Source organism: Protomyctophum parallelum, assembly GCF_964188405.1.
Source record: "Protomyctophum parallelum genome assembly, chromosome: 23".
Taxonomy (NCBI): domain Eukaryota; kingdom Metazoa; phylum Chordata; class Actinopteri; order Myctophiformes; family Myctophidae; genus Protomyctophum; species Protomyctophum parallelum.
In genome coordinates, this window is record NC_139715.1 from 26343627 (window position 1) to 26367886 (window position 24260).

General features: G+C 43.5%; 1 protein-coding gene across 4 annotated transcripts in view; it reads left to right on the forward strand.

Moving 5' to 3' along the window:
* Positions 1-24260, forward strand: part of dmd (dystrophin) — a 441564-nt gene that overhangs the window by 318257 nt on the left and 99047 nt on the right. For all 4 annotated transcript variants that reach the window (XM_083758765.1, XM_083758766.1, XM_083758767.1 and 1 more), the window contains exons 45-56: positions 5700-5822; positions 7187-7359; positions 8625-8760; positions 10698-10873; positions 11809-11956; positions 12863-12988; positions 13431-13586; positions 15560-15658; positions 15992-16088; positions 17741-17910; positions 20886-21003; positions 23543-23754. In XM_083758765.1, the coding sequence (XP_083614891.1) occupies positions 5700-5822; positions 7187-7359; positions 8625-8760; positions 10698-10873; positions 11809-11956; positions 12863-12988; positions 13431-13586; positions 15560-15658; positions 15992-16088; positions 17741-17910; positions 20886-21003; positions 23543-23754 (1734 nt within the window). The remainder of the gene's footprint in view (positions 1-5699; positions 5823-7186; positions 7360-8624; positions 8761-10697; positions 10874-11808; positions 11957-12862; positions 12989-13430; positions 13587-15559; positions 15659-15991; positions 16089-17740; positions 17911-20885; positions 21004-23542; positions 23755-24260) is intronic.

Genomic DNA, 24260 nt, shown 5'->3' on the forward strand with positions numbered 1-24260 from the left:
ACCAATGCTTCTCAACTAGTTTCTCTACAGCAGTGTTGTACGCAAATTTAGTTTTAGTCACAGTTTAGTCTTCTGAAATGTTTCAGTGTAATACCACACAACTTTTTAGTCGACCAAATCTACAGTTGATTTAGTCGAGAGCGACATCCGCACACAGCCAAAACATAAAATGGCCGTATAGCCTCTCCAGAACATTTAGTTATAGTTGGGGAACATCGCTATGGTACTGGTCTTTCAAAGGTTCCATGCACTGGCGATTGTTTCATATAGATCTGTTTATTTAAGATTCAACACACAGCTATACAGTCTTCTCTTCAAAGGGAACTTCAGGGTGGAGTTTTTTGGGGCGATAGCTTTGTTTCTTTTGCTGCATTGTGGTGTTCAAGTGTGTGTACATGACATGTGAAACGTGCTCACATGCTGCTCAAAATCTCATTGGTCTGCCCTGTCTTTGACTCTGTCTCACCGCATGCCCACCCCTCCCTGTCGACCAATCACGTAACACGCCTGCCCCCCCACTTTGCAGTGCCCCGACCAGCCAATCACTGAAGATGTATGTATCCAAGTCACCCAATCACAATAAAAAGCTCTCCCACGAACAACACACGCACGCACACACAGGGCTCTGTCTAAAGATCATCATAAATCACTTCAAACATGGGGAAGGCTTTTTTTTTACCCCCTTTTTTACGTTTTATTTTCCTTTTTCCTGGTGAAACCATTTTAAATGGTTGGGTTACGGTAAGGTTCTGATGATGAGAGAGGGATATAAGGCAATAACAACCACACAGGGATTTAAAGGAACAAGTAGCCACATCAACCCTTGCGTCCCTATTAGTGAGGGTGAACAAAGAATCAACGCAAATGTCCGATTTCAAAGCTCCCAGCGGGGAGAAAAAGGATAGGATACGGCCCGCACAACAAAGTATTATACACAATGTGGGGTTTAACCCATTCTGACCTGAGATCAGATTCTAAAAATGTCATCTACATCCTGATCAGTTTTCCATTCTGACCTGAGATCAGATTAAAAAAAAATGTCTTCTACATCCTGATCAGTTTTCCATTCTGACCTGAGATCAGATTAAAAAAAATGTCTTCTATACATCCTGACAGTTTTCTGAAAAAGCTATGTTTCCATGTCAGTCGTTCTTCGATTTTTCTAAAATAGCAGACCTACAAGCTCGTCACCAAGTGGCGCGCTATGAGCTTGTAGATCTGCTATTTTTCAATAGCTAAATCATAACATAACGCTAACACCAAAATGGGTTAAGTGGACAAGTGGTTAAACTCTGGTCTCATTTCATGTCACTACACCCCAACAAACGTAACAAGCAGCGAACAAGTACACCTGCCAGAGGTAGTACGACGTTTTTTTTTTTAATATAGGCAATTTCTAAAAACAAATTCAAGCTAATAATGAATGCACATTCAAAAAGGAGTGAGAGGAAGCATACCTTATTGCTCCCACCCCCCCCCCCCCCCCCCCATCTCCATTAATAAGAAAACGACAACAATCTAGTCCATTTTTATCACTAATAAATACTTTCTATATATTCTTTTATAAACGTTTAAGTCCTTTCAGATGATACATTCTGCAACAAGGGTACCGTCAAACTGAACGACAGAGTGGAGAGTGATCGATCGATAAGTGGATTGATGGATACTCTGGTGAACTTTCTCCCTTGGTCAGCTTTCAGTTGTTTTACAAGGTGCATCAATTGTGAATCCCCCTAAGGGTCATCACTCACTAGTGGACTCTGCAAGTGTCCAATTAACTCATCTTTAATGCAACACACACTAAAATATGGCCATGAATTAAAGGCTTCATTGAGTGTGTAACTGATAGAAAATAGAGGGTTATGCGCGTGACGTCGTCGTCGCCGTCATGTCCGGACGTCATGCGGGAACGCCTGCTGAGTGGAAAAAAAAAAACTACTTTCTGACCTCGACAGCCGATTTATCCTAACGGAAAGGTCCCGTCTGATTGCATTAAACGACGTTAAACGACGTTAAACTCACTGCCACTCGATTTGCCTCTCACTTTATGCACGTGCATACCCTCTATAAGTACCTTTTGGGGTGAACTACTCCTTTTCGAGGGTTATAAGATTAAGCTTGAGTTGCGTCTCATGCCATGACATGAGCTATATGAAGGGAGGGTTCGGCTCACTCTGAAGAGAGTTGAATTTAGCATGAACCCATTCTGACCTGAGATCAGATTCTAAAAATGTCTTCTACATCCTGACAGTTTTCTGAAAAAGCTATATGTTTCTATGTCAGTCGTTCTTCGATTTTTCAAAAATAGCATACCTACAAGCTCGTAGCGCGCCACTCGGTGGCGCGCTATGAGCTTGTAGATCTGCTATTTTTCAATAGCTAAAGCATAACGTAATGCTAACACCAAAAGGCTTCCCGTCTAAAATGGGTTGAAGATTTGACCTTGTGGTATAATTTGTATCCGTCATTACGGAAACGGCGGACACGTCCCAGCATGTCATTGGGGCCCAAATGTCCGAAAATCGCAGATCTACAAGCTCTGAGCTTGTATTTTTTTTTGTTGCTATTTGTAATTTATTCATTCATGGAAATTATTTGAATTATTTGATTTGTTTTTTTCAATGCTTCAATACATCAATTCATTTAATTGATTGAAAGTTATTATTATTATTATAAAAAATAAAATATTTTTTTTTGATTTACAGCTTTACTATAATAAAGCTGGACACCTCCAAATGCTATATATAGAGTCTGGAATTGCACCTCCCGAAATCCGAGCAAGGAAGCTGGCATTTCCGTTCACGAACATATATTTTAAAATATCTTTACATTGAACTAATGTCCATTTAATATCCATTTATGCTAAGCAGCAAGCTATATATACTGTGCGCTTAGATGATTTTGATGTAAACCAGGACAGTGCGTTGTTAATAATGGAATATCATCATCGATATCTACCGTCACGAGACGATAAGAGATAAGAGGGATAAGTGACTGTACGATCGATATAAAGCAATATAATTCGTCCCACACGTTTACAGCCGTATCCAAGCACCTCTGGACAAGTCAAACATTATAACCTTTATTTCAATACTCCATATTCAAAGAGCTAAAATGGATAGAACGGAAATGTATTAAAACAGTTTTTTGTGTTTTTTTCCCCACATGAATTAACGCCCTATACTTGATCATACTACAGCGTCAAAAAATATAGCTGATCCGCAAGCTCAAAAGCTCTATTCTTGAATTTGCATGCTTAAAGGTAACGGTTTTATCTGGACATGGGAGGTTTCCACGCGACAGACAATATTATGTTCCATTTATGAAAGCCTGGGTATCGAGGCCATGTTCCATTTAGACTAGAGGGTGAGTCACCCAAACAGCTCCATTGTAGCGCTGCACTCTCATTTACACACTTATTCCATCATAACATTGTTCAATTGACTATTAGACTCTGGAGGGACTGTGTAACCCACTTATCCACTTAAACCCTTTGTATTGACCGGAGATCCTCAGGGCTCTATGCCCGGTGTCTTTTCTGTTTTCACTCCACATTAAACTATCTTCACGGAAAATAGCCGAGCAACAAGCTCACAACGCTCCCATGCGAAAGTCAATACAAACATTATACAAATTATTTTGAATGCTGCTCTTCTACAAGATTATTATTCTGTATTGTCAAAAATTGTTCAACATTTTCTTTTCTTTTTTTATTAATAAGCCCAAAACGATTGGGACGACAGGGTTAAAGTGGTTATTGAGCTATGAGGTGAGAATTAGGGATAGGGAAATGTTTTTTTATTTTATTTGATTAAAGCACTAGAATCAGGCTTAAACGCAGCACCACATCCTAATGCTGCGTACACACGGGCAGATGCAAAGATACAGGCCACCATTCATTGTCAATGGAAGCCAGCGACACGAAGATACAAAGATACATCTGACGTTTGTAGCTGCTGCAAAAGCTATAACAGCTTTGAATGCTACTTTACGTCTTTGTTTTTCTCATTTATTTTGCCCTGTAAAGCACTATGCGCTGCATTATTATATTTCAAAGCTACAAAAAAAGTTGAGCTGGTTTCAACTTCCAACTACAAAAAATACAAAGCTACAAATACGCTGTGTAGCTTTGCATCTTTTGCATCTGCCAGTGTGAACGCAACGTAGGTTTTTTGTCTAAAATGAAATCTATTTAATTTAAATTAAATCACATTTAAGCTTTAACATTAGGGCCTTGTGATGAGATGATGTTCTGCCAGCTGCCATGAACAAAGTGTGTTTAAAAAAAAATATATATATATATATTTATTTAATTTTCTTTTGTCAACAGATTATTTTAACTTTTTTTTTTTTTACCTAAGACAAGCCCAACATACGTAGGAAACGATAGAATGTTGTACTGTAATGCCTTGACTTCAATCAATTTATCCTTAGCTCTAAAAAAAAAAAATCAATATTTTTGGACGTTGGTTGAAGTCAAAGAAGTCACTGTATTAGATGCGTGGTCCCAGACGTCCTCCTCAGTGGACATTTAGCCTCTGTCTAAATGTCCTCCTCAGTAGACATTTAGCCTCTGTCTAAATGTCCTCCTCAGTGGACATGTAGCCTCTGTCTAAATGTCCTCCTCAGTGGACATGTAGCCTCTGTCTAAATGTCCTCCTCAGTAGACATTTAGCCTCTGTCTAAATGTCCTCCTCAGTGGACATGTAGCCTCTGTCTAAATGTCCTCCTCAGTGGACATTTAGCCTCTGTCTAAATGTCCTCCTCAGTAGACATGTAGCCTCTGTCTAAATGTCCTCCTCAGTAGACATGTAGCATCTGTCTAAATGTCCTCCTCAGTGGACATGTAGCCTCTGTCTAAATGTCCTCCTCAGTAGACATTTAGCCTCTGTCTAAATGTCCTCCTCAGTAGACATTTAGCCTCTGTCTAAATGTCCTCCTCAGTGGACATGTAGCCTCTGTCTAAATGTCCTCCTCAGTAGACATGTAGCCTCTGTCTAAATGTCCTCCTCAGTGGACATGTAGCCTCTGTCTAAATGTCCTCCTCAGTAGACATTTAGCCTCTGTCTAAATGTCCTCCTCAGTGGACATGTAGCCTCTGTCTAAATGTCCTCCTCAGTGGACATGTAGCCTCTGTCTAAATGTCCTCCTCAGTGGACATGTAGCCTCTGTCTAAATGTCCTCCTCAGTGGACATGTAGCCTCTGTCTAAATGTCCTCCTCAGTGGACATGTAGCCTCTGTCTAAATGTCCTCCTCAGTGGACATTTAGCCTGTGTCTAAATGTCCTCCTCAGTGGACATGTAGCCTCTGTCTAAATGTCCTCCTCAGTGGACATGTAGCCTCTGTCTAAATGTCCTCCTCAGTAGACATGTAGCCTCTGTCTAAATGCATAAACTAATATATGTGTGGTCATAATGATTAACTAGCATGTGTTTGGTGAATCCATTGGTCGACTTAGTTTGTTTGTGTTCTCTACCTTTTTTTCTCCCAAGCTTTCTGAATATCTGACTTGACTTTGTGTGCGTGCGTGTGTGTGTGCGTGCTTCTACCTGTGTGCGTGTGCGGGCGAATGAGTGTGTATGCATGTATATGTATGTGCCCACGTGTGTATGTTTGCGACTGTGTGTGTGTGTGTGTGTGTGTGTGTGTGTGTGTGTGTGTGTGCGTGCGTGCGTGCGTGCGTGCGTGCGTAACATAGGAGTACCTGTCGGAGCTCCAGTCTCTGCTCCATGCGGTCTCGGTGGCAGACTTCCAGCTGAACTCTCCTGAATACTGGTCTGCTGTTTACCACAACCTGCCTGAACAGCAGCACTGTCTCCAGGTCAGTCATTAACACTGGTCTGCTGTTTACCACAACCTGCCTGAACAGCAGCACTGTCTCCAGGTCAGTCATTAACACTGGTCTGCTGTTTACCACAACCTGCCTGAACAGCAGCACTGTCTCCAGGTCAGTCATTAACACTGGTCTGCTGTTTACCACAACCTGCCTGAACAGCAGCACTGTCTCCAGGTCAGTCATTAACACTGGTCTGCTGTTTACCACAACCTGCCTGAACAGCAGCACTGTCTCCAGGTCAGTCATTAACACTGGTCTGCTGTTTACCACAACCTGCCTGAACAGCAGCACTGTCTCCAGGTCAGTCATTAACACTGGTCTGTTGTTTATACCACAACCTGCCTGAACAGCAGCACTGTCTCCAGGTCAGTCATTAACACTGGTCTGCTGTTTACCACAACCTGCCTGAACAGCAGCACTGTCTCCAGGTCAGTCATTAACACTGGTCTGTTGTTTATACCACAACCTGCCTGAACAGCAGCACTGTCTCCAGGTCAGTCATTAACACTGGTCTGCTGTTTATACCACAACCTGCCTGAACAGCAGCACTGTCTCCAGGTCAGTCATTAACACTGGTCTGTTGTTTATACCACAACCTGCCTGAACAGCAGCACTGTCTCCAGGTCAGTCATTAACACTGGTCTGTTGTTTATACCACAACCTGCCTGAACAGCAGCACTGTCTCCTGGTCAGTACACCCTCATCACACTCCTGTGACGTGAGGGGCTCGGGGTAATGTGTGTTAAAGTGCTCTAAACAAACATTAAAAAGTCCATAGAACTGGCTGCCACTCTATATGTTTGTTAAAAGTGCTCTAATTTAAACAAACATTTAAAAAGTCCTCAGAAATGGAACCGTGATCCCAAGTTGTTTTACAAAACATGTGCCGTGGTGATGTGAGCGCGTCTTGCTTTTTAAAGGTTTTATGACATACATTTTCATTTATTTTTCTTTTTTCTTTTAGGTTTTATGACCTCAATTACACCCAAAAAACCTGAACTTTGAACATTCAGTGGATTTTCTGTGGTCTGGAGTTTTCTTTGGGGTTAGGAAAACCTTTTGAGCTACAATGAAAACAGGCAAAACAGTGAAAACAGTGACATCTGCTGGCAAATCCCATTGACATATATGGGATTTGCAGGATCTTACATCACAAACAGCAGGAAGATCAGAGCACCTTGTTTGAGCCAGAAAACCCCAGATCACAGAAAATCTACTGAATGTTAAAAGTTCATGTTTTTTGGGTGCAATTGAGATTAGAAAACCTAAAAAAAAGAAAAAAGAACAATTCCAAAACCTTTTTCTTAATGTCACAATCCCTTTGACGTCACCCACCGCGCCGTCTCCAGGAGGTGAAGGGGAGCGTGGACAAGCTGCTGGGCCCCGTGGAAGGGGCCCTGGCCCAGAAGGAAGCCATGGTGGCCGGGGCCAGGCCCCTGGAGGGACAGAGGATCACCGACAACGCCCTGCTGCTCCAGACCAACTGGGACAAGCTCAACAAGCTGTACCACGACAGGCTGAGGTCAGGATGGATGGATGGATGGATGGAGGGATACAATTTACAATTTAGGCATTTAAGCCCATTCTGACCTGAGATCAGATTCATACGAGGTTTCCACTGGACACACACTGGTCTGATAATTAACCCATTCTGACCTGAGATCAGATTCTAAAAATGTCAGTCGCTCTTCGATTTTTCAAAAAATAGCAGACCTACAAGCTCGTAGCGCGCCACTCGGTGGCGCGCTATGAGCTTGTAGATCTGCTATTTTTCAATAGCTAAAGCATAACATGATGCTAACACCAAAATGGGTTCCCGTTCAGAATGGGTTAATCCAGAGCGATTTACATTAAGCAAGAACAAAAAAGCATGGGAATACATATATCTATATAATGAAATTACATATAAACTATACATATATACTATGCTATACATATGTACTATGACGTGCTATGACTACATACAATGCAATTATAGTGCTGTCTACATAACATGCTATAAGTCTGTATCAAATGCTATCTAAGTCTACAGAAATGCTATCTAAGGGGGTGGGGTAATAGTGCTATGGGCCATGATGGAGTCTGAAAAGGTGGGTTTTCAGACTACGGCGGAAGATTGGGAGTGAGCCTGCAGTTCTGACTGCAATGGGAAGTGCATTCCACAGTTTTGGAGCCAGAAGGGAGAAGAGTTTGGGACGTGTGGAGCGTTGTCCTGGCGTTTTTAGTGAGGGTACTTCCAGCTTCCCTGCGTTGGCTATGGATGGATGGATGGATGGATGGATGGATGGATGGATGGATGGATGACAAATGGAGCAAACTGTAGAACGACAGACTGAGGTCAGGAGAGACACCACTGAGGGAGAATGGATCAATGAAATAAAGGATGCGAGAAAGAATACGAAAGTTTTATGAAGTAAATTGATAACATTGAGGATTAACCTCAAGTAATCCCACAGAAAGAAAGAAAGAAAGAAAGAAAGAAAGAAAGAAAGAAAGAAAGAAAGAAAGAAAGAAAGGAAAACATGGGGCGGCAAAAATGGATCCATTCGTTCATTCATTGGCGCAAGCAAGCTTCCAATCACATTAGTTCCTCGTTAGGAGAATTCCCCAGAGTGAAAGAATTGTTCCGTGCGGCTTTTACTTTGTTTTATGTATCATCGTACTGTATACATTATTACACTTACACTCTGTGTGTGTGTGTGTGTGTGTGTGTGTGTGTGTGTGTGTGTGTGTGTGTGTGTGTGTGTGTGTGTGTGTGTGTGTGTGTGTGTGCGTGCGCGGGCGCAGACGCTGGGAGGAGGTGAACGCTAAGTGGCATAAGTTTGAGGCAGACAAGCAGTCGATGGAGGACTGGCTGAGTGACGCTGAGAGCTCCCTCAAACTGTACGACAACGACCCAGCAGCACACAGACAACACCTCAGGGTAACGCACACGCACGCACGAACACACGCACGCACGAACACACGCACGCACGCAAGCACGCACGCACGCAGGCACGCACACACGCACGCACACGTGCACGCACACGTGCAGTTTGAAGGTAGAGTAGAATAGAGTTGAGACCACTGAATATTGTACATACATGTGGGCAGTCACCCAAGTAAGAAATGAGCAGACAATCATTGCATTATACAAATTAGCATTGTGAGATATAGCTTGTAGATCGGCTATTTTCAAATGGCCGAAATGTATATATATATATATATGGCTGAAGTGGTCAACAGTTTGACTCCATAAAACGCGCGACCCGTATTTTAATCAAATATTCTATACGCTGCCGAGATTGTTTTATTACCTTTAGAGCATATCATTTGGGCTTTTGACCCGGGGAAATCCGGCGAAAAAAGGTTTCCTCCGTTTGCTATGAACGATCGCACCACCCGCCATCTTGGTGCGCCGCAAGACCGCCCCCACAAGACCCTCCTCCATGAGGCCTTCCCAGAAGCCCTAGCAGCCCACAGCATGTGTTGATCTCCGGTTTCGTCATCAAAGAGAAACCATCTCGTCTTCCAGCTCCGCGGCAAAGACGGAGTTTCTTTTTAATTATTACAATACGGCGCATTAAACACATAAAGCAAAAGGCAATGGGAATGTCGTATAAAGCGCCATCGAACCCTGGATTAAACAATTAGCGGCCGTCAAACTGTTAATGTCACATAAGTACATTACATAGTACTTAGTTTCTTTCCACCACTGAATGTGGAATACTTTTATAATGATTAGTCCTTAGACTGTTTGATGGAAACGAATATTGACTTATTATGAAATAAGGAGAGACACACATCAGCGACGCATATCTCTGATGTTGTCAGAGTGCACGCATGCATGCGCACACGCGCGCGTGTGTGTGTGTGTGTGTGTGTGTGTGTGATCGGAGCTGACCAGTCCACTTTAGCGTGCTGTGTGATCAGCTCTGTCTTGGCCCACCTGCACACATGGCACACCTCGCCACGCTAAACAAGCGACAGCTTGTGACTGACGTCTAACAGCTGGTCCTCTCCATCCCCAACATTTCAAGACAGACACATACCTTCTTTCATAACATCACAAACAGGACAGCCGCCCGGCTTAGAAGTTAAACCAGTGGTTTCTCAGTGTTTTTATCATGCAAAAAAAGAAAAACACCCAAAAAAGTTTAAACTTTCTGCCCGAGAGCAACGTTATCCGATGAAGGCTATATAGCCAGGCCAAAACGTTTGCATTCTGCTTGTTGTTTTGTAGTCTTTTTTTTTGTTTTTTTGGCGGTGAGTGCTACATATCCTTGAAGACCATACCATACCATACAGAATCTCGCTCACTTCCGAACTAGGGCTGTCAAAGTTAACGCACTATTAACTAGTTAACTCACAATCCTTTTAACGGCACTATTTTTTTTAACGCGCGATTAACGCACTGTGAAGTTTGACAGAATGGTTGAGAGATGCATGGCAATTTTACACTGAAGAGTTGAATAATTGTTAAACAGCTGCATTACTTAAGTTAATTTAAGTCTACACAATTAGAAAACTTAGAAAACATGTTATTTTGATCAACATGGCCTGTTATCTCTCGTAATGGTACCATTGGCCAACATCAATACAGTTCTTTAGTTTGGGTCTGGAAGGCTAAATTTCATCAAATGGTGGTCAGTGGCTCAAATGCAGAATAAATAATGGACTTGATATGAAAAATCTTGAAAACCACTGATTTAAGGTATATTTAGAACGGATAAAAAATATGCGATTAATTTGCGATTAATCACAGTTAACTATGGACAATCATGTGATTAATCAGATTAAATATTTTAATCGATTGACAGCCCTATTCCGAACATGTGCGTGCGCATATGTCTGTGTGTGTGTGTGTGTGTGCGTGCGTAGGAGCTAACGGACGCCATCCCCAGCCAGGAGGTGTTGCTAGGCAGGGTGACGGTGGCCGGGGAGGACATCAGCCAGCAGAGCACGCCGGAGGACGCCACTCACATCCGAACGCAGCTCAAAGCGCTCAACGCGCGCTGGGCCGGCGTCACCGACCTGCTCGCCGAACGCAAGAGGAGGTGTGTTACTGCGACAATTACTACTACTGCTATTACTACTAAGTATCGGTACTACTAACAGTACTGATGTTACTACTACTACTACTACTACTACTTAACCCTCTAAGACCCAGCGTTGCTTTTTAGCAACAATTTTATTTAATTTAATTACTATTTTTTTTTTTTTTTTTCTGTTCTTTTTTCACCTAAACGTCATCAGTGATGTTCATTGCAATGCCATTTCAATGCCATTGGTCATGATATTTGTATATAAATACCCCCCACAGAGGCTGACATTCACACAAATAAAAAAGGTCTTGAACATTTTTTTAACCTAAGACTTTTGACCTTTACCCTAATAAAAGTAGGTAAAATAATTGTAATGTATGTTTTTTTGTAATCATTAGAATGTCTAGAACATGTTTTATTCATTATTGTGAAAGATATCCCCAAAATGTAAATTATTAATTTATTAATTTATTATATTATTATTATAAATTTGTCATCAAACTTTCTTTTTTAAAAAATTTTTAACATATTTTTTTAGTCCTAGTAGTACAAAGTAGTAGTAAGGTTGAAATCTATTTTTTGCAAGTAGAAATTAATTTAAGGGTTAACATTTACTCCTTGAGGAATCTATCTATCCATCTACTTTGTCCGTCCGTCCGTCCGTCCGTCCGTCCGTCCGTCTGTCCGTCCGTCCGTCCGTCCGTCCGTCTGTCTCTTTTTCCCCAATTAATTTGATTTGGATTCTATTCTGATTTGGAGTCGAGCCTGTGCAATTCAAATCCAAATATTTCAGTTCAAAGGGAAATCGTCGACATCGAAGTGATTGGAGTTCTGATCGAGTACTCTCTCTCTCTCTCTCTCTCTCTCTCTCTCTCTCTCTCTCTCTCTCTCTCTCTCTCTCTCTCTCTCTCTCTCTCTCTCTCTCTCTCTCTCTCTCTCCCCCCCAGGTCTTCGGAGGCTCGCTCGGCCACGGCTGAGCTGCAGGAGGACATGGGGTCTCTGGTGGGCTGGTTGGAGCAGGCAGAGGGTGTGCTGGCCATCCCCTTAACGCCCGCTGAGCCCACACACATCAGAGACACGTTGGAGAAAGTCCAGGTACCATTACCACACACACACAGGACACACGCACACGCACACACACACACACACACACACACACACACACACACACACACACACACACACGCACACACACACACACACACAAACGTGCACCATTAAACGATCAATAAACACACACATGTTTATTGTCTATATACCATTACATGCACTCAACAAACACTGTTAATCACACACTGCACACACACACACACACCATTAAACACTCAATAAAAACGCACTGTCCGCTCTTGAACTCGCTCTGCTCAAGTGGCGCTGACTAGATTTTTGTTTTACCACTGAGATAACAAGAGACTATCCCATGCTTGCTCTGGGGAGAAATACTTTTTTTTTTTTTTGTGCGTCAAACCAGAAATATGTCCGTGTCAAAGGGACGTGTCTTTCTTTCAATCATTTTTTTTTTCATTTTTGCACAAACTGATACATGACTCACATACATGACTAACCGACATACCTACATACACAAGTAAGACGCGCAAACCCGGGAAGCGAACGCAGCTCGTAAATGGCAATAACAACAATTTGAATAAATTACATACTTTTTTAAGGTTTTCTTTTTAAAGTTCTCTTTTTTGTGTTTTTTTAAGATTTTATTTTTAAGTTAAGTTTTTTGAAGTTAAGTGTTTTTAAAGTTTTTCTTTTTAAGGTAAGTTTTTTTGTGTTTTTTTAAGTTTTTAAGTTTTTATTTTTAAGTTAAGTTTTTTGAAGTTAAGTGTTTTTAAAGTTTTTTTTTAAAGTTATATACATACATACGTCCATACATCATCTTCTTCTTACTACTTATATAAAAGGGACGTGTCTGACCGAGACACATCAAGAATGAAATGTCTCAGTGGAAGAGTTATTATATCATAACATGTTTGCGTATGTGCACGTTGTCAGGCCCGCGTGGAGGAGATTCCGTCCCAGAAGAGGCGGGTGGACGGCGTGAACCTCAGACTGAAGCAGCTGAACCTGCCGGCCGACAAGCTCAGAGACGTCAAGGTCATCAACGCGCGCTTCGCTCAGGTCAGACCAACGCACCGCTAAACCCCCTCTGAACCACTGGGATATACCATGATGTTTTATTGAAAATGCAATGTTTGGCTCGCGAGACTTATATACTACTCAAGATAAATGTTAACCCATTTTGACCTGAGATCAGATTCTAAAAAATGTCTTCTACATCCTGACAGTTTTCTGAAAAAGCTATGTTTCTGTGTCAGTCGTTCTTGGATTTTTCGAAAAATCGCAGACCTACAAGCTTGTAGATCTGCTATTTTTCAATAGCTATATTATAACACAATGCTAACACCAAAAGGGGTTCCCGCCCAGGATGCGTTAAATACAGGCTTTGGTTGTATTTTCTCATTGTCGTATTTCTACTGTCTTTAGTTTAAAAAAGGAAACAAAACTATGCACAGCAACATGCAGCAACACCTTTGGCGTGTGTGTGTGGTTTATTCTAAAGGCGTCCAAGGACCTGCCTGAGAGGCAGCTGGAGATCGAGGGCCTGCTGAGGGAGCTGGAGCGGCTCGCGGGCCAGATGGACGAGCTGTCGGCCTGGGCCTCCGCCACCAGGACCACCCTGGAGACCCCCAGCCCCCAGGAGGAGGTGGACCCCGGGGTATATGCACACACACACACACACACACACACACCCTGGAGACCCCCAGCCCCCAGGAGGAGGTGGACCCCGGGGTACACACGCACACGCACACACACACACACACACACACAGCCCCCAGGAGGAGGTGGACCCCGGGGTATATGCACACACACACACACACACACACACACCCTGGAGACCCCCAGCCCCCAGGAGGAGGTGGACCCCGGGGTACATAGCACACACACACACACACATACACACAGGAGACCCCCAGCCCCCAGGAGGAGGTGGACCCCGGGGTACATACGCACACACACAGACACACACACACACACACACACACACACACACACACACACACACACACACACACAGCCCCCAGGAGGAGGTGGACCCCGGGGTACATACGCACACACACAGACACACACACACACACACACACACACACACACACACACACACACACAGCCCCCAGGAGGAGGTGGACCCCGGGGTACATACGCACACACACAGACACACACACACACACACACACACACACACGCACAAACACACTGTTTGTCACGAAGATGCCAAAATCCGCTCGCGGCAGGTCGTCTCTTCCTGTTTTTTTTAGACAGCTGGTGGATGGAAACGAAGCTCCACCCACACGGCTGGGTAAAGCGTTTCGGTTTGCTGGCTTTTCCCTTTCCCCCCCACATGGGTGGAGCTTATAATTTCCATCCACCAGCTGTCTAAAAAACCAGGAATAGACGCGACCTGCCGTGAGCGACTTTTGGCCACGCCTCGTCGCCTATAGGTCTGGATACACTGACAGACAGTCGTACTGAATGTCGGTGTTGCACGGCAAAAAAATAGCAGATCTACAAGCTCACAGCGTGTCACCTCCTCGCGACACGCTGTGAGCTTGTAGGTCTGCTATTTTTTGCCGCGCGTCTCTGTCGCACGATGAACTATGGGCCGATTCATACTCATTTTAGAGCCGAATAAAAGTCGGTTCGGCTACGATTTGACGTCATTTGAGGTTCGGGGGGTGGCGGGTACCGTCCTAAAGTCGGCTCTTCGGTGCTACTGAAAAATTCTGACGAGCCGAAATAATTTCGGCACTACAGCGCCAAAACAGAGGTAAAATAGGATTATGAATCGGCCCTATGTTTCAGGCTACACAGACTCACTCAAGCAAACATTCACGCATACACACAAAAGCCTACTAAACATACACATGTATACTCCACAGTGCATGTGAATGTGGTGATAACCTCCAGCTGTGTAGAAAGGCTGTTCCATTCTCCATGCTCATAGAGTGTCATTATGTTCATGGCATGCAGTGCACATGCTATGAACATACGTAGGCTTATACCAACAACAATACGAAATAATTATCCATATTAAGTGAAAGGAAAATAATCTGAAATGTAGCAATGTTTTCCTTTTGGTAAAACATTGTTGCTGTTTTCTTTTTCTTTTTTTTGTTTAATCTACCGTGATATTTCTTAGTCCAAAATATTGTCCATCGTCTTTATCTGTGCCCTCTGAAGCCCGACGTTCTGATTCCATTCCCTCATATTGTAAACGGGTCTCAAAAATCACACTTTTAGCAGAACCTCAGTGATGTATCCCGAGGTCATCGGGGTTTCGGTTTCGGGTCTCGCAACATCATACCCCTCACTCAGGTGACCCAGCCAAGGGTGATCAAGTCCCAGTAGCTACCCTCGACCAGTCCCATAAGGGAAAGAACTTCTCTGCCGGGACTGGGAGGTCTGGCGCATGGGAAGGACCTAGGCTCTGTGGGTTGACTCCTGTCTGGGCCCCTAGCACATTAATGAAGACAAATTGTTTTAAGTCTAAGGTGTTAACTGTATACTTGGCATGTAATTGGGAGTAAGAGCGCGTAATATAGTGCGTGTAAACACACAATTGATCTGCTCTTCTCTGTCATTGGTCAGCTGTAAACACACGTCGATCTGCTCTTGTCTGTCATTGGTCAGCTGGTAGACGAGGTCCACGTGAAGCAGCCTGAGGTGGAGGCTGTTCTGGAGCGAGCCAATCAGCTTTACAAGGACAATCCTCCCAGCCAACCAGAGACGGTCAGCACACATGTTCACAGACATTCTTTGTTTTTCTTCTCTCCACTGAAGAAGTATAAAGAAGTAAAACTGAACTGAACACATTGAACCTTAAAACTGTATTGTTTTAACATACTATACCACATACCATAGAGATTGGTTAAAATCATGCTTTATTGTGTGTGTGTGTGTGTGTGTGTGTGTGTGTGTGTGTGTGTGTGTGTGTGTGTGTGTGTGTGTGTGTGTGTGTGTGTGTGTGTGTGTGTGTGTGTGTGTGTGTGTGTGTGTGTGTGTGTGTGTGTGTGTGTGTGTGTGTGACTGTGTGTGTGTGTGTGCGTGTGTGTGTGTTGCTAGGTGAAGTATGCTAAACTAAAAGAGGACTGGATCATAATTATGGAGTTGATACGACAACATAAGGAAAGAATGGCCCTGCTAATGGCAAAGAGAACTGGTAAGGTCTTTGTGTGTGTGTGTGTGTGTGTGGCGCGCACGTGTGGCGAGTCCGTGCGTGCTTACACACTTCTTGTCTTGTGTGTAAATCTGTCTGTCTGGTTTGTACCATGTCCTTGATGTCTTTTAATGAAGATTATTGCGGTTGTGTTATGTGCCATCATAGTTACGTCATTTTTTAACTTTAAGATTTAAGTTCAGTTAATGCATGTCAGGGGGGCACAGGCCCGGTTTGGCCATCGGGAGCACCGGGACGATTCCCGGTGGCCTGCCTCCTAGTGGCCTGGCTGTCAATTTTTTTTTGCATCAGGTCAGGCCAGCAAAAAAGAAATCTCTCCTAAGCTCAGGCCAGGCCAGCCACAGTCAATTTCAATTCAATTCAGGCAGTGTTGCTGCAGCACAACTATACGTTGTGTGTCTTGTGTTAATGGACACAATTAAGACAAAACACGTGTGAGCACGTCATAAGGATCCCGAAATATTGCTGCCTAGGACGTCTGTGGACGTCCTAGCGACGTCCCAGCGACGCGGGGCGAGATAAGAATATTCAGAATTTTTCCTTTTTTTATTTTTGGCATTTCGCTTTTCGCTTTCCGTATGCTAACGCTCAGTGCAACTATTAGCTTGTCATTGACTCCCATGTTAGCTCCCATGACTCGTATCTCCTAATCCAGGGCGCTCTCCGTGGTGATGAATGGATCGATATGCTGGCGCTTGATTTCTGCTCCTCGTCCGTCTCTCCCGCAAAATATGAACGCTTTTTGGAGCGTAAAACAATATATTAAGATGATCGGGGATGTGAGGTCCCTTTGTAAAGTCAACTTTTTTAGGCAAGTGTTTCCTGTTTCATGGCTTTCAAAGTAAAAGTGATCAGACAACTCTGGCACTCTATAGCCTTTATTTTGAAGGCACTCCCGGTACTAAATGTGTTAATGGAGGGAAGAAGTTAATAATATAAATAACATCAGATGGTACATTTCTCATGTGAAATTACTGTAAAGGCCCCCAAAATGTCCCCCAAGGGCCCCCAAAATTTCGGTGTGGCCTTCAGTGTGGCCTGCCAGGGCGTATAACTCCCGGCCTGATTTGGAGTTCCACTCCGGGCCTGGGGGGGCACGGTGGCACAGTCGGTAGTGCTGTCGCCTCACAGCTAGAAGGTCCCGGTTTGATTCCCGCTGTCAGTGCCCATACCCGAGGCGGGGTTGGTAGAAAGGGCCTATCTGTGTCCCCTAGGGTAGGTACTCCTAGTAGTAATCATGGTCACTAAACTGCCTCCCCCTGGCCTGGCCTGATGGAGGGGAAAGGAACTGGTCGGAATAACGTGTTCCTTCCAGGTGAAAAGAAGCAGCTTGGAACTCATCATGCATAGAAGGAGGCATGAGGTCAGTTTGCTGCCCCCTCAGGTTGGCAGAGGAAGTGTAGCGCCCAGGATTACATTAGATAATTGACACTGGGTGAAAATAATCGGTTGCAATAATCGTGGGATAAGAATTAAAAAAAGGGGAAAAAAAGTTAATGCATGTCACACATGGGAATGGACTGTAACTTACAACAGATGTTACGTTTATGGTGTGCGACGTGTGTGTGCGTGTGTGTGTGTGTGTGTGTGTGTGTGCATGTGTGTGCGTGTGTGTGTGTGTGTGCGCGTGGCAGCTGAGTCTCTGACAGGGAGCGCCCAGCCGGACGCCGCGGTGCTGGCTCAGTTCAACAAGTCGTGGGCGGAGCTCACCGATTGGCTGACCATGATGGATCACATGGTGCAGAACAAGCGCGTGGTGGTGGCCGACCTGGACGACATCAACGACAACATCGGCCAGTTCAAGGTCAGGGGGCGGGGCGCGTCGCACTACGACCGCACGAGGCCATGCGTGGTATAGCGATACAGCCATGATACGATGTGTACCGCAATTATATGTAACGATAATATACCGTACATCGATTCAAATCGAGTCAGACTGGTGGCGATTAATCCATTTAGGCCTGACGTCGAAATTTATAAAATGTCTTCTAAATCCTGACCGTTTTCTGTCAGGATTTGCACCACATTTTCACGATTTTTCAAAAATAGCAGACCTACAAGCTCGTAGCGCGCCACTCGGTGGCGCGCTATGAGCTTGTAGATCTGCTATTTTTCAATAGCTAAAGCATAACATAATGTTTAAAACACCAAAAGGGGTTCCCGTACAGAATGGGTTAAAATCGCGATTAAATCGCGATTAAATCGCAATTTTAATCGTGCTGCAAACAGCAGAGCGTGTTGTGTAAGATAATGGATTAAAAAAAAACAGTTTATTGAAAAGAGGATATAACAGAAGAAGAATCCTGGATTTGTGTTCCAAAATAATTACAAAATATTATGTTTCGGTCAAAACTATTTAGTGTTTGAAATATCGTGAACAATCGTATCGTGTGAACCTTAGTGGTATCGTGGTTGGAATCGTATCGTGAGTTGAGTGAATCGTTACAGGCCTGATCACGATGACCTTTTCCTACTGAATTCACTGCAATTCAGTAGGATTCTCTGTAACCGGCTAAATCAAAGCATTGCACAAATTAACAACTTGACAGATCTTAGAATTAAAATAGGATTATGTTTCTACTTCCAGAGTTCTCATTATAAATGCATATTATGTGTCGTCTCTTGGGTGGAAACCTGCACGTGTCCAAAACTGTAACTTTTCAAGATTCAAATTGAAAAAAATAGCAAAAGAAGCAGATTGACGAGCTCGAAACGCAAAAAGTTAGAATATGGAAATATGACGTTATTATAAAATTAAAAATTAAAAAAACATGATACATTGCCGTATTGATTTTTTTTAGCACAAACATTGGTCAGGGGTCAGGGTTCAACAACAACAACAACAACAACAACTGCAACCTCTAGTGACATTTCAAATAAAATAAATTAAACAATTGTGCCTTTCATACCGAGCTAATCATCGCCTGAGGCCATGTTCTGCAATACATCCAATTAATACCTAACACCTCAACCTGTCTGATTAGGGCTTGTATTAAGGGTATAGCCAGCCCACTGATCTCTGATTCACTTTTAAGCCAGTTCAATGACTCACCGTGTTGCAATAACAATTCACAGTGAAAAGGAGGTCACCCAAGTTTCCAACCAAAGTTATTCCAGTTTAGAAATTTTCTTTTGCTTTCATTTTATTTTTGTCCTCTCTCGACTTTAGTTGGTTTATTAGTTTTAATGTTTATTTTATTGTAATATGCGGTATACATTCAAAAGCCTCACAATGTGTTGCCAGCTAGCATAGATCAGAATTATTTTTCAAGAAAAATATTGGATCCTGACAAATACTAAAATTAACTATATGATTTTAGTTTGGTTTGTTTATTTTTATTTCACTTACTTTAATGCTCTAATTTTTCGGATTTGAACCCGGTTTTCAGCGAAAGTGCAGATTTCTTTTTTACAATTGAGCTAATAGTGCCTTGAACCTTCCTGCTTGACCAGGGAATACATTGACCATCATCCTGTGTCTATGGGTGAGACATGACCTTTGACACCAACTGAACTGTCTCAATAGAAGAGCAGGGCCACGACATGCAACCATTGTATAAGTTACATTGTATTGTATTAACATAGCTCTACCATACAGATTGGACAAAATTACATTTTATCCATAAAGAAAAGTGGTTAGAATATTCAAATATGTCTTCCATGTGTATTTTTTGTGTTTCTTCCTGAAAGCTGAAAGCCTTTGAGTCAAAGGGCCAGACGGCCAGTTGTTTCTTCCTGAAAGCTGAAAGCCTTTGAGTCAAAGGGCCAGACGGCCAGTTGTTTCTTCCTGAAAGCTGAAAGCCTTTGAGTCAAAGGGCCAGACGGCCAGTTGTTTCTTCCTGAAAGCTGAAAGCCTTTGAGTCAAAGGGCCAGACGGCCAGTTGTTTCTTCCTGAAAGCTGAAAGCCTTTGAGTCAAAGGGCCAGACGGCCAGTTGAAAATACACATTTTGTTTGTGACACCGTAACCCTAATAACTCCCCTAAACCCTCCCCCATTATCATACAACAACAACTGCGGGTGAGGCTTAAGTTAAAAACATAATTTTAACACTTTCGGTACACTTAATTTACCTAAAGAGAGCTTCCAGGCGGTAATTGTATGATAGTTGTACTATGAACCAAATGGACCCTTACAGGTCCGTAGCTCTGAGAGCGTACCAATGGAACCATTTTGTTTCCAGTTGTACCCTCTCAGAGTTGTGGGGGACTCTGTGGCATAATGCACGCCAAACAGGAGGTCTTATTTGAAATTGTAAATAAAGCCTGAGAAATGTACTTCAGGAGGAAATAAGGAAAAGCATGATGGAGTATAGGTTCCCTTTACAGGTGCACCAGCTAGCAAGCACTTATAATGTTAATAATGGTATGAATGATGTCGGGGCATGGTCTTTGGCGCACTTAAATCAAATGGAATCATTACTAATTGAATTAGCCGCAGCTGGTATTCAATGACAAGCCTGTGCAAAGGCCCCATTATGTAATTAATCTAATTGTGTAATTACGCAGCCAATCACGGCTCAAGACCTCTCACGCTCTACTGCAGTGTTTCCCAAAGTGTGCTCCGGGCCCTCCGGGGACCCCCAGGAGTCCTTGGGGCGAGCACCAGGGGCTCAGAGGCAGAATGTGTTAATATATAGCGTCACGTGCTTTGGCTTTTCAAAAAATTGCAGATCTGCAAGCTCATAGCGCGTCACTTTGTGCCGCGCTATGAGCTTGTAGATCTGCTACTTTTGAAAACTATCTCACGAATGTCTTTGGGCGCCTGTGTGTTGTTTCCAGTCTGCCCTGCAGGAGCTGGAGCAGCGGCGCCCCCAGCTGGACAGACAGGTGACTGCCGCCCAGAACCTCAAGAACAAAACCAGCAACCAGGAGACGCGCAACGCCATCACAGAGCGCAGTGAGACACGCACGCTCGTGCACACACACACACACACACACACACACACACACACGCACACGCACATGCACACACACAAACTGGGGGTCCTTGAAATGAAAAGGTTGGAGGATCACTGCTCTACGCAAACCAATAAGCACCTATAAGTGCTTTACTTATATACTGTAAATCGCTCTGGATTAAGAGCGTCTGTAAATGCCTAAATTGTGCAATTGTAACCACATCTAATAGTTGGAGAGAGCTGTTGCGTCTGTGGATGGAGATGAGAGGATGTTAAAGTGATTTTAGTACACCATTACAATCAGGTCCCTGTGCCCTCTCATCATTTACTGAACACTTTCTCTATGCCAGCAGGTTTAGGTTTTTTTACCCCTCAATCCAAATGTTTGTCACTCGTATATTTACTTACAACGTGCCCTCTTGTTGTCTAAATGTTTAATAGCTAACTGGGTTCTTTTGTCTCACTGTTTATCGCGCTGTAGGCGAGACACGTTTATGTGTTTATTTCAACAACAATTAGGCAATTCCAAAGTGCCTTTTGCACAAACCATTAATCCATTCTGTACGGGAACCCGTTTTGGTGTTGGCATCATGTTATGCTTTAGCTATTTAAAAATAGCAGATCTCATAGCTCATAGCGCGCCACCGAGTGGCGCGCTATGAGCTTGTAGGTCTGCTATTTTTGAAAAATCGAAGAACGACTGACATTTTTAGAATCTGATCTCAGGTCAGAATGGGTTAATCAGACCAGTGTGTGTGTCCAGTGGAAACCTCGTGTGAATCTGATCTCAGGTCAGAATGGGTTAAGCACTGAGTCATTAAGACAAAGAACATTAAGACACCGAAGAACACATTATAAAAGGACATTTGAATACGAAGGGGGAAAAACATACAAAAACGGTTAAATTAGAGCGTATGATTACAATAGAAGAAATGATAAAACCTCAAAATAGGGCATTTCAGGCTCCGCCTCTCTAGCATTCAGAGACCCTCGAGGCTCCAAATGGACCCTTACAGGTCTGTACGTTATTGTCTCCACCAGGCCGAAGGCACGTCCTTCCTTCCTTCCTTTCCGTCCGTCCGTTACCAGCTAATCTCCGCCACCGTTGGCCCGATCCAAGCCAAACTGTGCACCCACACTCCCTGGATGCCAACGACGAGCCTCTGCCCCAGATGTTCTTCAACGGCCTGTTATAGCGCCACCATGAGGCCGATTTAGGCAAAACACATTTATGTAGATAACTCGTACACATTTTATCCATACATCACACAATTCCGTATACACTATCTCCATAGTCATGTGATCATCACGGATCTGCACCATTTCCCATCTTCCATCCTGATTGGCTAAGATTGGCTTCCAAAGCTCACATGATTGGTCCGTTTCGAACAAAATGCCACAAATCGCAAACACAGTGTGCAAAACATTGTCCCTGCATCTCTCCACATCTGCCGGTTATAGCGCCACCATGAGGCCGATTTCTGACATTGCTTATGTTAGTCGCACAGATGTCATCCTTATCTCACGCAAAACGGTACACATGATCTCTGTAGTCATGTGACCATTGGGATCGTTGGATTTCTCAGATTCTACACTGATTGGCTAACATTGCCTTCCAAAGTTTTCAGGAGTGGCCCCGTTTCGTTCAAAATGCTGCACATGTCCTGCTCATCCAGAATTCTATCCTCAGAGATGCTATGAGTGATCTGGCTCTGCATTTCCTTAAAGATGAAGTGCCACCATTTTTTCCCACCCTAAAACATGATCAGCAGGTATTATTACAATATAAGGGGGAAGAACTTTTTCCAAAATTTGTTAAAATCATGCTTTTATGTGGACACGCCCACCAGTTAATTAAGTATGCCTGGTTTGCCTGGTGGGTGGTGATGGGTGGTGATCCACCTGAACTGAAGCCACACCCACAGCTGTAGTTGTATGATAAAAGGGGAGGGGTTAGGGGAGGGGCTGATAGTTTGGTGTCACTATATTACTGTTTACTTCATTGACCCGTTTGACTGTCAAGGGTTCAGCCTCCAGGAAGAAACCCTAAATACAGTTAATACACCATTGCACATAAAAACAACTCCAGGGTGTCTAATGAAGTACTGTCACCTCATAGACACATGAAAAACTGGAAAAATACAACAATTGTGGCACTCCATCTTCAACAAAATGAAGAAAATTAACAAAAAAATCAAACAACATGTTTATCCCATTCTGACCGGGAACCCATTTTGGTGTTGGCATCATGTCGTGCTTTAGCTATTTAAAAATAGCAGATCTACAAGCTCATATCGCGCCACCGAGTGGCGCGATACGAGCTTGTAGGTCTGCTATTTTTGAAAAATCTAAGAACGACTGACATTTTTTTAATCTGATCTCAGGTCAAAATGGGTTTAATCAGACCAGTGTGTGTCCAGTGGAAACCTCGTATGAATCTGATCTCAGGTCAGCACAGTCCTCTCCTCCTGGTGGTTTGCATTGACAACCACTGCTTTTTTGCATAAAATCTAAAGCTCTAAATGAAACGTGTGTTAGTCGACAGACTGCAGGCCCACTGGGAGGACACGCAGACCAAGCTCTCCGATAGGACCAAGCAGCTGCACAACATGCTGCAGGACTCCACCGATTGGCTGGAGGCCAAGAAGGGGGTGGAGCCTCTGATCAGGCGGGCCAATGAGATGCTGGAGTCGTGGCAGGAGGTGTCGTACACCGTGGACGCGCTCAAGAAACAGAACGCCGAGCTCAAGGTAGTGTGCATGGAACGCGCTCGCGCGCGCACGCACACACACACACACACACACACACACACACACACACTGTGGATAGGGATGCAAGGGTTAATAGTTTACCATTATTTATTCTGCATTTGAGTCCCGGACCACCATTTGATGAGATTTTGCCTCTCAGACCAAAAAAAACCTACGAATATTTTATTAAGGTTTTGTTCGCAATTCCATGCTGTTATTGATGTGTTAACATAGGATAGATAACAGCCATGCTGTTATTGATGTGTTACCATAGGATAGATAACAGCCATGCTGTTATTGATGTGTTAACATAGGATAGATAACAGCCATGCTGTTATTGATGTGTTACCATAGGATAGATAACAGCCATGCTGTTATTGATGTGTTACCATAGGATAGATAACATCCATGCTGTTATTGATGTGTTACCATAGGATAGATAACATCCATACTGTTATTGATGTGTTACCATAGGATAGATAACAGCCAATTCCATGCTGTTATTG